This window comes from Bacillus rossius, chromosome 10, assembly GCF_032445375.1.
Source record: "Bacillus rossius redtenbacheri isolate Brsri chromosome 10, Brsri_v3, whole genome shotgun sequence".
NCBI lineage: Eukaryota > Metazoa > Arthropoda > Insecta > Phasmatodea > Bacillidae > Bacillus > Bacillus rossius.
Window position 1 is genome coordinate 24,225,434 of NC_086337.1, and position 15,495 is coordinate 24,240,928.

The 15,495-nt window shown below is 35.7% G+C and overlaps 2 protein-coding genes across 2 annotated transcripts in view; one reads left to right on the forward strand and one right to left on the reverse strand.

The window, feature by feature from the left end:
- Positions 1–14,002, reverse strand: part of LOC134536306 (nephrin-like) — a 414,417-nt gene extending 400,415 nt beyond the window's left edge. Inside the window, exon 1 of the mRNA XM_063376058.1 lies at positions 13,877–14,002. Coding sequence (XP_063232128.1) covers positions 13,877–13,992 — 116 coding nt within the window. The 5' untranslated portion in view covers positions 13,993–14,002. The remainder of the gene's footprint in view (positions 1–13,876) is intronic.
- Positions 1–15,495, forward strand: part of LOC134535850 (uncharacterized) — a 249,011-nt gene that overhangs the window by 207,039 nt on the left and 26,477 nt on the right. The gene's annotated exons all lie outside the window — the stretch shown is intronic.

The following is a 15,495-nucleotide window of genomic DNA, read 5'->3' on the forward strand; positions in this document are numbered from 1 at the left end:
TTTAAAAATAAGGAGTGGAAACTGTTATTACCTAAAAACTGTTAAATTCATGATGACTTTTTCAACCTTAACTTTTAATTATAAACGGCTGCGTACATTTTGGTTTAAAATTAAATAATTGAAAAAGGTTTTCATGTTTACGTCTCAACAACATCGAGTTCATGAGAGACTGTAAATTTTTTTAAACGGAACAGAAATATTCATTTAAACTTACAGTTGTTTGTAAATTTTGTACAATTACATTGAAACCGATGTATCAATACAAAATAGTGTTCGCAGTAATACTGGGTTACGATTCGTACCCAAAATTTTTTGTAAGCCGTTACCTTAATTGTTTTCCAGGATTAACTGCGCATATTATTTAGCACAGCACAACAAAATAAAATCAAATTGTTTAATTTTCAATCATCATTTCCTTGGTATGAATTAAATTATACTTGAATAGTCATAAATTTAAACTTATAACCATACTTTAATTTTTGAGAAAAAATATTCAGTTATAGCTCAAAAAAAAAGTATCTCATTCATGCAAATATAACAACAGTCATGTGTAGTAAAAATTTACAATTTTTTTTCCTTGCAGTATTATAAACTATTTATTGGCAACTTGTTTCCATAGGAATCTAGGTAAAAAAAAAATTCATATATTTTTTTGTGTAAGAGAATCAAACGGCAAACTGTAGCAGTGAGAAATGAATTAGTGGAAGAAACGGGAGCACTCCGAGAAAACCCACCGGTTCTCGCATTACGCACATCACGTTCTCTTGCAGAAACTCCCGGTTTTCTCCTACCGGGAACTGAAGGCGTGCGATTTCAGCCATGTGTTGGCAAATTGGTTTTCTCAGAGTCGTTGTTGTGTTGCTGTAGATACTGGAGAAATGAGTGTGTCCAGAGAAAGAATGCCATATGGCACGAAAAAAAAATATTCTGTTAAAAACTCGCAATGCCAAATTTTAAGCTGTGATCGATAGAGCAGGTTGTTTACACGAATGTATATCTCCAAACGACACGTCAGAACTTGTAGAGTTAATCTCACTTACAAGATACAGGAAAAATATGGAGCCACAATTTTAAAGAAAAGTGTGTTCCATGAAGTAAATATTTTTTTTTTGAATTGAATGTGATTTTCATAGCTCTCCTGATCCTGACAAAGAACTTACATTGAAGGAAGCTGACGGTTTAAGGAAGACTGAAAACAATAGAAGTATCATCACCGTGAAAAGTTTAAATGCATTAAGTCAAATTCAAATAGATTCTCCGTACTTTGTAAAAAAATATGGACTCTTAAAAAGTAAGTTTAACGACAGTGAAGAAGCTTCGAAATCAACGATTTCGAATTCATACAGTAATCCAGGTGAACACGCTGACTTCTACGATGATGGTGATAGTGTCTTTGAGGCTGACGATAAATACGAAGACTTCAGAGATCGTAAATACATCAATAATAAACTATCGAGAAAGATGATGGTAGCAGAAGAGAATGGGAAGATCTTAACGTATTTGTCTTTCGTCTGAGACTGCTACTGGCATCTTTTAGTGGAGGAAACTATTCGCACATCAAACATATATTCACCATACTCCGTGAACTAATAAATGCTGGCTACATACAATTATAACTTGTTTTACCTGCGTGTACAAATATCTGAAAAATAAATCAATTATTTGGATTATAACATTATTGTTTCATTTCTCGAAATCTAAGACTTAGTTCTCTCGACTGCGTGTCCATGGTGTATCCTTTTTGTCAAATGTGTGTGCATTGCATGTCCATTGTGTCCAGTGTGTATCCAGTGTGTTTCCAGTGTGTCCAGTGTGTGTTCAGTGTGTGTTCAGTGTGTACGTTTAGTTTAATGTATGTTTTTTGGCGAATGAGTGTCCGTTTTTTCGAATGTGTGTCCGTTTTGTCGAATGTTTGTCCGTTTTGTCAAATGTGTGTCCAGTAATTCCAGCGTGTCTCTTTTGTCGCAAATGTGTCCTTCTTGTTGAATGTGTGACCTTTTTGTAAATTGTGTGTCCCTGTGGTCGAATGTGTGTCCGGTGTTTCCAGAGTGTCCAGTGTATGTCCAGTGTAACCTTTTTTTCCGAAAGTGTGTCCAAGGTTTCCTGTTTGTCCAGTGTATGTCCAGTATGTCATTTGATGCTAAACGTGAGTGTTCTTTGTCAAGTGTGTGTCCAGTGTGTTTTCAGTGTGTCCAATGTGTGCATTACATGTCCAGTGTGTGTATTGCATGGCCATTGCGTGTCCTTTTCTTTTGTTGAATGTGTGTCGTTTCGTTGATGATGCATCGCAAAGTCTGTACTCAGGTCATGATCGAACTCGTGGTTCGGGGACACCTGGTCTATATGTCTGACATTGAACATGATATGTTTAAAATAATCTCTGAGAATTGAGGAAAAATACATCTTGGTTCGGAAATGTTTGGCCTGTATGTATGAAGATTTGATGTTTCTTATCAATCGTGGCGATGTCTCTTTTGTGGCATATGGTCTGGGTTCATCTCTGTGTTAGATCACATGTACTACAATTTTTTTTTTTTTTCGGGGCGCAAATGTTACTTTGGTAGGCTAGTGTTCTGCTCCCGTTCCATTTCTTGTACTTTGAAGCGATTCTAACGAGTCCTTTTTCGTGTACTTGGTTATGATTTCAACCTTGTTTTTACGGTTTGGTGTGATGTTTGGGTGAGCAGTGCTACGTGTCTCGAGCTAACAACTGGACGGTCACCTGACGGTTCTGCAAGCTTGCGAATCTCTCCCCGTGCGCGAGGGCCCAATGTTCATTTGCACGTGTCGGCAGGCGTGCTTCGCTCGACTACCCTCTGCGTCTAGCCTCGAGAGCTATTAAAAACTTTGTGGTTAACTAGCATGAATTTAGATACTTTGACTAGTCGTACGTGAATACTTTGAACTTCACATGTATTGGAATTTATTTTTGACGTGACAACGTCTAATAAATCGATGAACGCCGGCTGCACGCATGAAAAAGGATGACTCATTGTTCCGTTACGCACATATTTACGTTACGCTTTGTCCCGTTACGCTCATTGTACGCTTGCGCCGCATCTATCTCTCTTCCACTCGATTGGAACAACCATGGATTTGACTTTTTCGAAGCACATTAAACTTGAAACACTCCTATTCGTTTCCCACTTTTCCTATCATCGTCCTATCCTTAACAGAATAACACAGATAGGAAGAAGTTAAATAGCAAACATGTATAAACGTTATAGTTAAAATAATCTCTTCGTTAAAGTAATGAACATATTTGAATTAATGAATGAAAATAAAAGTAAATTTATCAATTAAATTGTATATTTCATTTCACTCCTTCTTTGTATAAAAGTTATAGTTAAAATGATCTGTTCGTTAAAGTAATAAACATATTTGAATTAATGAGTGCAAATAAGAGTAAATTTATCAATTAAATTGTAGATTTCATTTAACTCCTTTGTATTTATACAAAATAGTGATAATTCAATAAAAAAAATTCAATTTTATTTTCATTAAAGTTTTGTTATGACGTCACGTTAAACTATCGTCCGTAAACCAATTTTACAGACAACCAATTTTTTTATGCAAGGCAAAAATGAAATACAAGTTGGCGGGTGGGTATCAACCACAGGGTCCTTACCACATGGGCGACTGGTACTTGGTGTGTGCTAACTCCTTTCTCCTAAGACCTCCTGATTCATGTGATATTGATGATTTTTAGTTATTGTATCCCGGAACTTAGACTTCTTAGTATGTTATTAATCAATTAAATTAACTCTGAACTTTCTGTTATCAAACTGCGGATGAAAATCTATTGAAGCATTCATTACAATTATAGGTAATTATTTAATTGTTATAATTTTTTCGAATTTCTAAGTCAATAATTATGAATTTCGAAAATGGTGGCCAGTGTGACATCAGCGTCTTACTGAAGAATATTTGATGAGGAATTCAAGCCTCTTTTGTGATTTTTCACCATATAAAATTGACTTGATGTAAGTTTTTGGACATACGCCATTGCTAAGAAATTTTTTCTGTTGAAGAAAAACTAATAAATAAAATAAATAAATAAAAATAAAAATAAAAATACTCAAAAAAAAGATACAAAAAACACACAAAATTAAGCAAACAATTGCTGTTGTCAACAAGGATATGAACACCACAAAATATTCCGAAACAGGAATATGGTCAGCAAACAAAGAAAAAACAAAGAAAAATGTACTAAGAGAACGAAAAAATCCCCACAAATGATGACAACACAAAAATATTGAAACCCAAAATAATTCAGCACAACAGTTGAAGCGAGACAAAAAACATGACAAAACGAAAAAACAAACAAATACAATAGTTTTACCTAAACAGAAACAAGCGACGTTTCGGGAACTGCTATCTGCTCCCGTCCTCAGGCAGAGACGCACATGGTACGGAAACACAGGTCGCACCTGTGTTTCCGTACCATGTGCGTCTCTGCCTGAGGACGGGAGCAGATAGCAGTTCCCGAAACGTCGCTTGTTTCTGTTTAGGTAAAACTATTGTATTTGTTTGTTTTTTCGTTTTGTCATGTTTTTTGTCTCGCTTCAACTGTTGTGCTGAATTATTTTGGGTTTCAATATTTTTGTGTTGTCATCATTTGTGGGGATTTTTTCGTTCTCTTAGTACATTTTTCTTTGTTTTTTCTTTGTTTGCTGACCATATTCCTGTTTCGGAATATTTTGTGGTGTTCATATCCTTGTTGACAACAGCAATTGTTTGCTTAATTTTGTGTGTTTTTTGTATCTTTTTTTTTGAGTATTTTTATTTTTATTTTTATTTATTTATTTTATTTATTAGTTTTTCTTCAACAGAAAAAATTTCTTAGCAATGGCGTATGTCCAAAAACTTACATCAAGTCATGCACTCCCATTGCACAAATCTTTTAAAGATAACATATAAAATTGAATAAATATTTTTTTAAATAAAATAAAATTCTTTTGTCTCGAGCCGGGATAAAACCAAGGATAATATTCTATTGAATAAATAAATCTTTTAATGAGTGAATTTATGATGATTTTTAGAATGTTCCCCGAATTGTTTCCTGAAATTTTTTGAATTTAAAGATGACAGCCAAGATGCCGACAAGGTAATGAATGCCAAGGTAAACAATAATACGGCACTCTAGTGGTTAAAAAAATAAACTTAGTCTACATGGTGTCAGTCCTCTCTAGCAGAATAAAAGAAAATGGTGGATCTAAGATGGGCACCATGATGACACACTGGCTGATGTAGTAATTGCCTTGGCATTAGTGGTTGGACGTCATTCTGCCGGTGGGTTCCGTGAAGGAAGTATCCGACACTTTTTTATTGCCCTCACCAGGTTCGAACCGAGGACTCCATGATACAAGTTAATTTTTATAACATTTTGTAAATATGTATTTTATTAATTTAAAATTTTCCTCTAGTTTTCTATCTGAAAAATTACGGATTTTCAAGATGGTGGTCATAACGTTAAGTGCAACATTCCAGAATTTAAGATGGTGACAGTAATGGGAAGTGCAATATTCTATAATTCAAAATGTCGACCGAATTTAAATCTGCATCATTTATAAAATACAATGTGACGGCCGTAACGAAAAGTGAAATGTTTCTAAAATCCAATAAGTGTAATATTGGGTAGTGGGGCGCTCGTTTTCAGAATGGCTGAATCCATGAGGGTGGAATCCTAGATGGAGAACCATTGAATCCTAATGGTCAAGGTCATGACCTAGGTGGCTTGAGGTGGCTTGACGGTGGGGAATATAAGCTGCTTAGGGGACATTTCATTTTTATGGGGCCTTAAAACCGGAAATTTTTCCTTGAAAAGAGAATTTTTCCCTGGAAAAGAAAATTGTCGGATTTTTTGGAATTTTTAGGCGAATTTACCTCTCCCTCCACCAAAAAAAATTAACTTGAATTATTTTTGGCATTTTTTTTGGCAATTTTTGAAGGTCAAGAGTCAAGTCAAATGAAAAGGTAGTCATACATGATGGCCACCGTGACGTTACAAACCAAGATGACATTCAGTTAACAGCTTCACAGCCTTAAGCCTGGCCCAGAAGCACTTTTTTATAGGGTAGACCGGGGGAAATCGGGTCAATTTTTTGAAATTCCTGAATAAGTATAAAACCAATATTAATTTACCATAAAATAATCTACAGTAATATCATACATTTATGTACATATTTACATACAAACATTAGCCAATCTTCCTTACGAATTGACATTAAACTTGATAAAAGGAAAAAGAAATGTTTTGACCCGATTTGGACAGAAGTGGGGTAAATCGGATCACAAGTGGGGCAAATCGGATCAACAGATTTTCTTTACTGTTTTGACAGACACATTCCGTATACAAACTGTTGACACTGAAAAGCATTAACACAGCGCTCATGGTACCACATTTTGCAAGACTGGCACTGAATCCAGTCTCCAGCAGTGCAGCTTCTGATGTCTTTGTATGCAATTTTGCACATATTGCAGAGAACATCTTCCTCATCATCCTGGCCTTCTTCCAAAATTTCCAACTCGGATGTGTTTTTAGTTTTTGTTCGCTTCTTCGTCTTCAGAGGTTCAATTTTGCTTTGCTTTGAACTTAATTTAACACCTGCTTCTTGCTTTTCAATTTCCCGGATTCCAACAATGTGCGATTCTCTTTTGACAGTAGCCTTAGAGAAGCAACAGTTTTTCGTTCACCTATTCCCTTTGGTGTTAAATTTTCCGGTGTTGGTAACAGGCATCTCACTTCTTCAGTGGTGCTCCTTCCATTTACATATTTGGCAGTGAACTCGTAATTCTATATTTACATGGATAATATTTTCATTATTTAAACATGTCCTAAACTTCAATATTATTATAAGTACTTACAAATTTTAACAAATTTGAAGTCATGTGCCTTAAATTCATTTTTTCCACTTAATTAGAATAGGTCTTAACTTAAAAATTGAGAAAGAAGAATAAAGTGCTTCACAATATATAGCAAATATATGAAGCGACCCGATTTCCCCACTGCAGTGACTCGTTTTACCCCAACGGCAGCGACCCGAGTTACCCCATTTCGCACTTTAAAAAAAAGAAAAATATTATAAATTCTGTCAAACATATAGAGCTTCAGTAATGCAGAAGAATGTTAATTGGGTACATATTTTCGTACTCCATTACTTAAACTACAATACTATTTCGAAATGCGAACGTAAAGGCTTATTTGAAACAAAATAAAACTTACATTGTTAAGAATTTTCCACTTCAGGACTACACAGGTTCGGGTTCATGTCGCACAGACTACCAGAATGTTGTTACAGACGATGTTCGCCTTGCAGTGGACGGTTGTATAGACAGATAGCAGCACTCTTTGGTAGGTTCCGTAGACTCCAGTTCATTCTTTCGCCACAAGACAGCAGATATTGTTACGATGACCCGGTTTACCCCGTGACCCGATATCCCCCGGTCTATCCTACTACTTATTACCGTGAGATAGGTCCGTGACTTTTAGTTTTCAAGTCGCGGAGCGGTGGACATGTTTTTCATTGTTCATTCATTCGACGGCAGAGCTTTATCAATGCCTATGAAAGCATTGCAGTATGTCTATGTAGCATATTGGCATAATAGGTTACACTATAACTGATAACGGGATATTTGCAGAACTAGAAAATCAGACTATTAGAATGCTCGATTACATCTAACCTATACATTAATTAAAATAAAATTAAACATTAATTAAGTATAATTAATCCTTGCTTTGATATTTACAAAACCAATTCTCTTTATGTTGTATTTTAACAGTGAGTAATATTTATTGCTAATCAAAATTGATTTATAAGTTATAACTATTTATTTATATCATGAGCTATTATTTTGAAGTGAGAAATAAATTTAATTCATGTTTATTAATTAAATTTATATTAGAATTAATTTTTTATAAAAAAAACTGTAGGACGGTTACACATTTGTAAAATAAATAAAAGTCAAAAATACCACGCGGTTTTACTCGTTATTAAGTAGTATAAATGATTTTGCTAGGTAATACTAAGTAATAATATAAATGTGGTTCAGAATTAAATTTATCGAAATTGTTTCCCTTTTTAAATATGTGAAAATTTTAGTTAGAATTGTTTTCATGCTAAGTAGATGTCCTGAAAAACTAAATACAACATTTTATGGTGTGATTATTTCAACAGTGAGTAATATTTATTGTTAAAAAATCAATTTTGATTGATCAATAATTATCTATATCCTGAGCAATTTTGTTTTTTTCATTTTTATTAAGATAATTGCCTTCTTTCTCTCTTTTAATCTCTCGGCCGTTTCACCCCTTAAGATTTACTTATGAGTCAAATTTTGAAATGCCAAAGAATTTTCACTTTTCATCACGTGTGCTGAGTTAAACCCGCTCTTTATTTATATTGAAATTAATTACAATTTTTGTGATATCAGGATCCTTGTATTTAAAAAAAATGAAAACACACTTTACTGTGACTATTTTAGTTTACCAAGTATGGTATCACTGTCACTTAAGTTTCTTTCAGCTCACAAATACGTTTTGTATGGCCTCTGATATTTGTGTGTTTAGTATTTACGGGTCTGTGATCATGCGCGTGGGTCCGCCATCTTACTATGGAAATTTGTTTGTATCCTCGACATTTTCCCTTTGTACTTCCAAAAAAAAAATAATAATAAATAAAATATCAATGTGTGGAGACCTGGAAAATTCGTGAATTCATTTCGTGTTATGCTAAAATTCAAATTCCTAATTATACCTTAGTGCTGCTTGTGCCATTGGTTCACTGTTAATCTGGAGGACTGAGATCCAATTAGAGACCCTCACTGATAGAAGTGTCGAATCACAGGCCACCCAGTCGAGACGACTCACAAGTCAGCAGCCAATGTACAGGTGGAATTTTCCCGAGTGTGTAGAGGAATTTGGAGTCTATACTGAAGGTCATTGAACCCGCGAATTTTCCCGGTCTCTATCAATGTGTGGAGACCTGTAAAATTCGCGGATTCATTTCGCGATAGGGTAGAGTTCGAATACTTTTGACATTATTTTGCTTCAGCGATTGGGCCACAGTTTATCTGAAGGACTCTGGGCCAATGAAAAATCTTTAACAGAAGAATTAGCGAATCACGATCATTCCAGTCAACAGGTGTTACGAGTCGGTAACCAATCAGCAGATGTAATTTTCACGAGTGCATAGAGGATCATGGAGTCTATCCTTTAGGGATTTGAAATCGCGAATTTAACAGGTCTCTATCAATGTTGATATTGAAGCGCACGTAAGAGCCAAATGACGCGCACAACAATTGGCTGACAGCGTCGCGCCACTCGGACAAACAAGCCGCGGCCTTCCGTCGCGTCGCCCGGATCGCACGCGACCCCGAGCCACAATGCGGCACGCGAGCATCCGGCGGATGTGCGGGAGGGTCAGTACACGTCGGACGCGGCCCGCCCAGCCGTCGCCTCACGTCACGCGAGAGACAGGAACGACCGCCGGACGAGGTGTGCGCATCGGAACGCGACCTCCCTGCGGGCATGACGCAACACAGGGGGAGATGACCACCCGCAAAAAAAAAAAAAACTCAACGGCGGAAAAAAAAAAAAAATATCCGCAAGCTTTGTTTCCACAAGGAAAATCAGCTCGAATTTTTTTTTTGACGTGACAACGTCTAATAAATCGATGACCGCCGGCTGCACGCACGAAAAAGTGTCCCGTTACGCACATTGTCCCGTTTCGCTGTGTCTCGTTACGCACATTGTACGCTTGCGCCGCATCTATCTCTCTTCCTCTCGATTGGAACAACCATCTATTTGACTTTTTCGAGGCACATTAAACTTGAAGCACTCCCATTCGTTTACTATTTTTCATATCATCGTCCTATCCTTAACAGAATAACACAGATTGGAAGAAGTTAAATAGCAAACATGTGTAAAAGTTATAGTTAAAATAATCTCTTCGTTAAAGTAATAAACATATTTGAATTAATGAGTGCAAATAAAAGTAAATTTATCAATTAATTTGTAGATTTCATTTCACTCCTTCTTTGTATCAATACAAAATAGTGATAATTCAATAAAAATGATTCAATTTTATTCATAAAAGTATGCAATCATTTCATCGATGTTTTGTTATGATGTTGTCACGTTAAACTATCGTCCGTAAACCGACTTTACATACGACCAATTTTTTAAAGTTCTGTTTTAGGCTACGTTCGTGCCCGACGTTTCGCCACGACTCATATCTTGCTTTCCCGCCATCATATCAACGATGCCGGCAACAAATCACGCCAAAATGTCGGCCAAGCATTTTATTTTACATCCACACTATTGACGTAACAAACGTCAATTTTTTTAGGCATTCCAGAATGCGAATATTTTTAAAGAAGTTGGTGATTTATAACACTAAAAGTGAAGATAATGTTAAAGATTTGACATTAATATTTAAGGGAGGAATAAAGTTTCTGCTTGTTAAAATTATAACTATTATTTTTTAAGAGAAGTTAATTATTTAAAACACTAAAATGCAAAATAATATGTAAGCAATGACTGATAGAAGATTTAACTCTCGAGTATAATTATGCTGTTTAAATATCTGCTTTTTGTTCTAATGAAAAGTCGTAAGATTTATTACCTATTAACTAATGTTGAAGTAAAGGCTAAAGAAAGATATACATGAAAGGTTTCATTAGTTACAAAACTTAATTTATTCTTCTAAAAAAAATTGGTTGTCTGTAAAGTCGGTTTACGGACGATAGTTTAACGTGACAACGTCATAACAAAACATTGATGAAATGATTGCATACTTTTATGAATAAAACTGAATAATTTTTATTGAATTATCACTATTTTGTATCGATACAAAGAAGGAGTGAAATGAAATCTACAAATTAATTGATAAATTTACTTTTATTTGCACTCATTAATTCAAATATGGTTATTAATTTAACGAAGAGATTATTTTAACTATAACTTTTATACATGTTTGCTATTTAACTTCTTCCAATCTGTGTTATTCTGATAAGGATAGGACGATGATAGGAAAAGTAGGAAACTAATGTGGAGTGTTTCAAGTTTAATGTGCCTCAAAAAAGGTCAAATCGATGGTTGTTCCAATCGAGTGGAAGAGAGTTAGATGCGGCGCAAGCGTACAATGAGCGTAACGGGACACAACGTAACGGGACTCTTTTTTGTGCCTGCAGCCGGCGTTCATCGATTTATTAGACGTTGTCACGTCAAAAAAGCCAGAATAACTTCACTAATAATAATGCTAATGAAATATATAATTATAAATATTTTCACTTTACAAGTATATTTTTTTTCCAATATTCACATTCGCAGAATAATCGCATTTGCAAATGTCTAATGCCAAGAAATATTCGAATAATCGTGAATGTAATATTTGTTACACCACTAATACACACCACACCATCAACCTAGTAGCCAGGAGACGTCAAATTGCCTTTCAAAAAAACACACGATGCCATGGATTCGTAGAACATATTTCAATCAATCGTAAATTCTTATGTCAAGTTACACACACACACATATATATATATATATATATATAATAACGTTACAAATTGTGAACGAGAAATAAGAATGTTTTCCAGATATGTTTGTACTTATGGATAATTTGAAATGTATTTTTCCAAGCGAAATTTTATATATATATATATATCATTTAACAACTTCACAGTTTCCGCTATGTTTTGCTAAAGTTTAATGTTTTGCCACATAGTAAGCAGCATCTTATTAATATTTTGAAAATTATTATTTATTTAAGGAGCACAATGGAAGTTCGATTGATGTATAAACTAAACTGGCCAATAAAAGACGATAATAAACAAATAAAATATTAATGTTAGTGACTTAATATAATTTACTATAATTTATTTTATTTTGTCTTATCAAGAGAAAACAATAGGAAAATACTTGAAATAAAAATTTTAGATTTGGATTAGTTTCACAAACACTGCTTTCAATATGGTAACGATTGCATTGAGTTTGAGGTATATATGTTATTGAAACTATTTCTTACATTTTCAATTTATTTCCGCATATTGTAGTATACATTTTTAAGTCATGTCTTTTTAACAGATTTAGGATTTAAATTTTATTTCAGACGTTGAATAAATAAAAAAAAAACTTTTATTAAAATGAAATAAAAAAATCACACCTTCATTAAAAAATTTTAAATTCTGCAGCAATTTGGTAATTTAAAAGCTACGACAAACTTAATTAGGTTAATAATTATAATGTTTATGAAGTATACCTATTTTTGCCCCGAGCTTACAAGCATTGGTTTGAATCGAAAGAATTTATTCATTCTGACTTTTATTACCTGCACGATAAAAAAGTAAAAATTACTTGAAAGGTAATAAGGAGAGAGAGAAAGAGAGAGAGAGAGAGAGAGAGCTGGCAAAGGGTTGGAGCAAAAACGTGTTTTGTTTAAGTAGAATGGATTGTGACAGTTGTTACCGGGAGGCTCAGCAAAGCGGATGAACGGCTTATATCTGAAAGTGTGGGGGCGTGTTTTTTTGGGAAAAGGGGGAAGGTGGGAGGTTGGGAACTTCGGTGGTAGTAATCTGAGTTTCGAGCATGGGATCGCCGGTGGAGCAGGAAAACTATGTGTGTTGGTGGAGAAGGGGGGTGACCTATCGTGGCGAACAACGTTCTGCGCTGCGAGATTTTCATGCATATTAAGCAACGGTGGAGAGCAGAGGGGGTAAGCGGGGGCGGTTTCCTAAAGGAGCATAGTGGAGTGGAACGTGGAGTGGGAAGGAGGGATGGAGAAATGGGAGCGACTAAATCCTCGGCATAGTGAAAGTTGCGCGAGCCAACCAAAATGGCGAAATTTGCCGCAAACAATATCTGCGATCATTCTGCTTGGGGCAAGTTCTTTAGCATTTCACTTCGCTTTTCCAAAGTTGGCAGCACCAAGACCACTATGTGAGAGATGTGCGTGGTGTAAAAGATAAAAAAAAAAAACAATGAAGGAAAAGCGTGTAAGAGACGAGGTTTGATGCAAATTAATAACTTCGCCTTTAAAGTTGCAGGCTGGTAGAATTTATCAGGCAAAAAGCTTTTTTAACATCACTAATATAACTGCAAAAAATAAATTGTTTAGCAATGTCTTGATTTGTTTTAAAAAATACTTAGAAGTAATGAAATTGATCAAAACCTCCACCAAACCAAACATAACTTATAAAAATTTATGGCAATCCTACAGCATGTTCCGTTGGTCCTTAGAATTAAGTAATAATTTTTTACTATGATAAAAAATATAAAACCTTTGGGAAATATATTAATTTTCCAAACTATATAAAACTTTTTTTTTTATTTCTAAACACATTGTAATTCATATAAATAAAAAGTATCGATAAATCTTAAAAAAAATTAGCATATACATAAGAATTTCATTTTTATCTTTTGGTAAGAAAACGTGTAAATAGTTACGTAAGTTACTTTAGTAAAATGTTTTTATAAATATTTTGCAATATTTTACTAACAATTTAGAACATATCAATTGCCTTTCATTTGGGGAAGAGATAGGAGAAAAATTTTCGAACGTTTAAAACGATATCTGACGGAACAAGAGAGGAGTTAAAAAAACATATTGCCTATAATCAAAATGTTTTTTTAATAAATATGAGAAGCATGCAAAATCAATTATATATTTATTGCAAAATAATTGATACTGAAACTTTGTTTATTATATGTGCAGTCAAATTAATTGGAAAAATACCATGTAATGAGCATTTTATTTTATACCTTGCTTCCAGGCCATTGTTTAAATTAATTATTTTTTTTTAGAATTTTAGGTGGTAGTTAAATTTTATGTAAGTTTAGATCATTAGCGTCTGATCGGCGCATGAAACTGACCTGTAGATGGGGATGCCAGCGTCCTCCTTGAACCAGAACACCATGTAGACCTTGTCGTGGTCGGATGACGTGACGTTACACGGCATCTCCACGCTCTTTCCTTCCACTGCCTGCATATCCACGGCTGCCACTGCAACAAACAACCCTATTATAAACCTCTAGTTCATGTCCACGGCTGCCACTGCAACAAACAACCCTATTATAAACCTCTAGTTCATGTCCAGGGCTGCCACTGCAACAAACAACCCTATTATAACCCTATAGTTCATGTCCACGGCTGGCACTGCAACAAACAACCCCATTACAAACTTCTAGTTCATGTCCACGGCTGCCACTCCAACAAACAACCCTATTATAACCCTCTAGTTCATGTCCACGGCTGCCACTGCAACAAACAACCCTATTATAACCCTCTAGTTCATGTCCACGGCTGCCAAAGCAACAAACAACCCTATTATAACCCTCTAGTTCATGTCCACGGCTGCCAAAGCAACAAACAACCCTATTATAAACCTCTAGTTCATGTCCACGGCTGCCACTGCAACAAACAACCCTATTATAACCCTCTAGTTCATGTCCACGGCTGGCACTGCAACAAACAACCCCATTACAAACTTCTAGTTCATGTCCACGGCTGCCACTTCAACAAACAACCCTATTATAAACCTCTAGTTCATGTCCACGGCTGCCACTGCAACAAACAACCCTATTATAACCCTCTAGTTCATGTCCACGGCTGCCAAAGCAACAAACAGGCCTATTACAAACCTCTAGTTCATGTCCACGGCTGCCACTGTAACAAACAACCCTATTACAAACTTCTAGTTCATGTCCACGGCTGCCACTGCCACAAACAACCCCATTACAAAACTCTAGTTCATGTCCACGGCTGCCACTGCAACAAACAACCCTATTATAAACCTCTAGTTCATGTCCACGGCTGCCACTGCAACAAACAACCCTATTATAAACCTCTAGTTCATGTCCACGGCTGCCACTGCAACAAACAACCCTATTATAACCCTATAGTTCATGTCCACGGCTGGCACTGCAACAAACAACCCCATTACAAACTTCTAGTTCATGTCCACGGCTGCCACTCCAACAAACAACCCTATTATAAACCTCTAGTTCATGTCCACGGCTGCCACTGCAACAAACAACCCTATTATAACCCTCTAGTTCATGTCCACGGCTGCCAAAGCAACAAACAGCCCTATTACAAACCTCTAGTTCATGTCCACGGCTGCCACTGCAACAAACATCCCTATTACAAACTTCTAGTTCATGTCCACGGCTGCCAAAGCAACAAACAACCCCATTACAAACTTCTAGTTCATGTCCACGGCTGCCACTCCAACAAACAACCCTATTATAAACCTCTAGTTCATGTCCACGGCTGGCACTGCAACAAACAACCCCATTACAAACTTCTAGTTCATGTCCACGGCTGCCACTTCAACAAACAACCCTATTATAAACCTCTAGTTCATGTCCACGGCTGCCACTGCAACAAACAACCCTATTATAACCCTCTAGTTCATGTCCACGGCTGCCAAAGCAACAAACAGGCCTATTACAAACCTCTAGTTCATGTCCACGGCTGCCACTGTAACAAA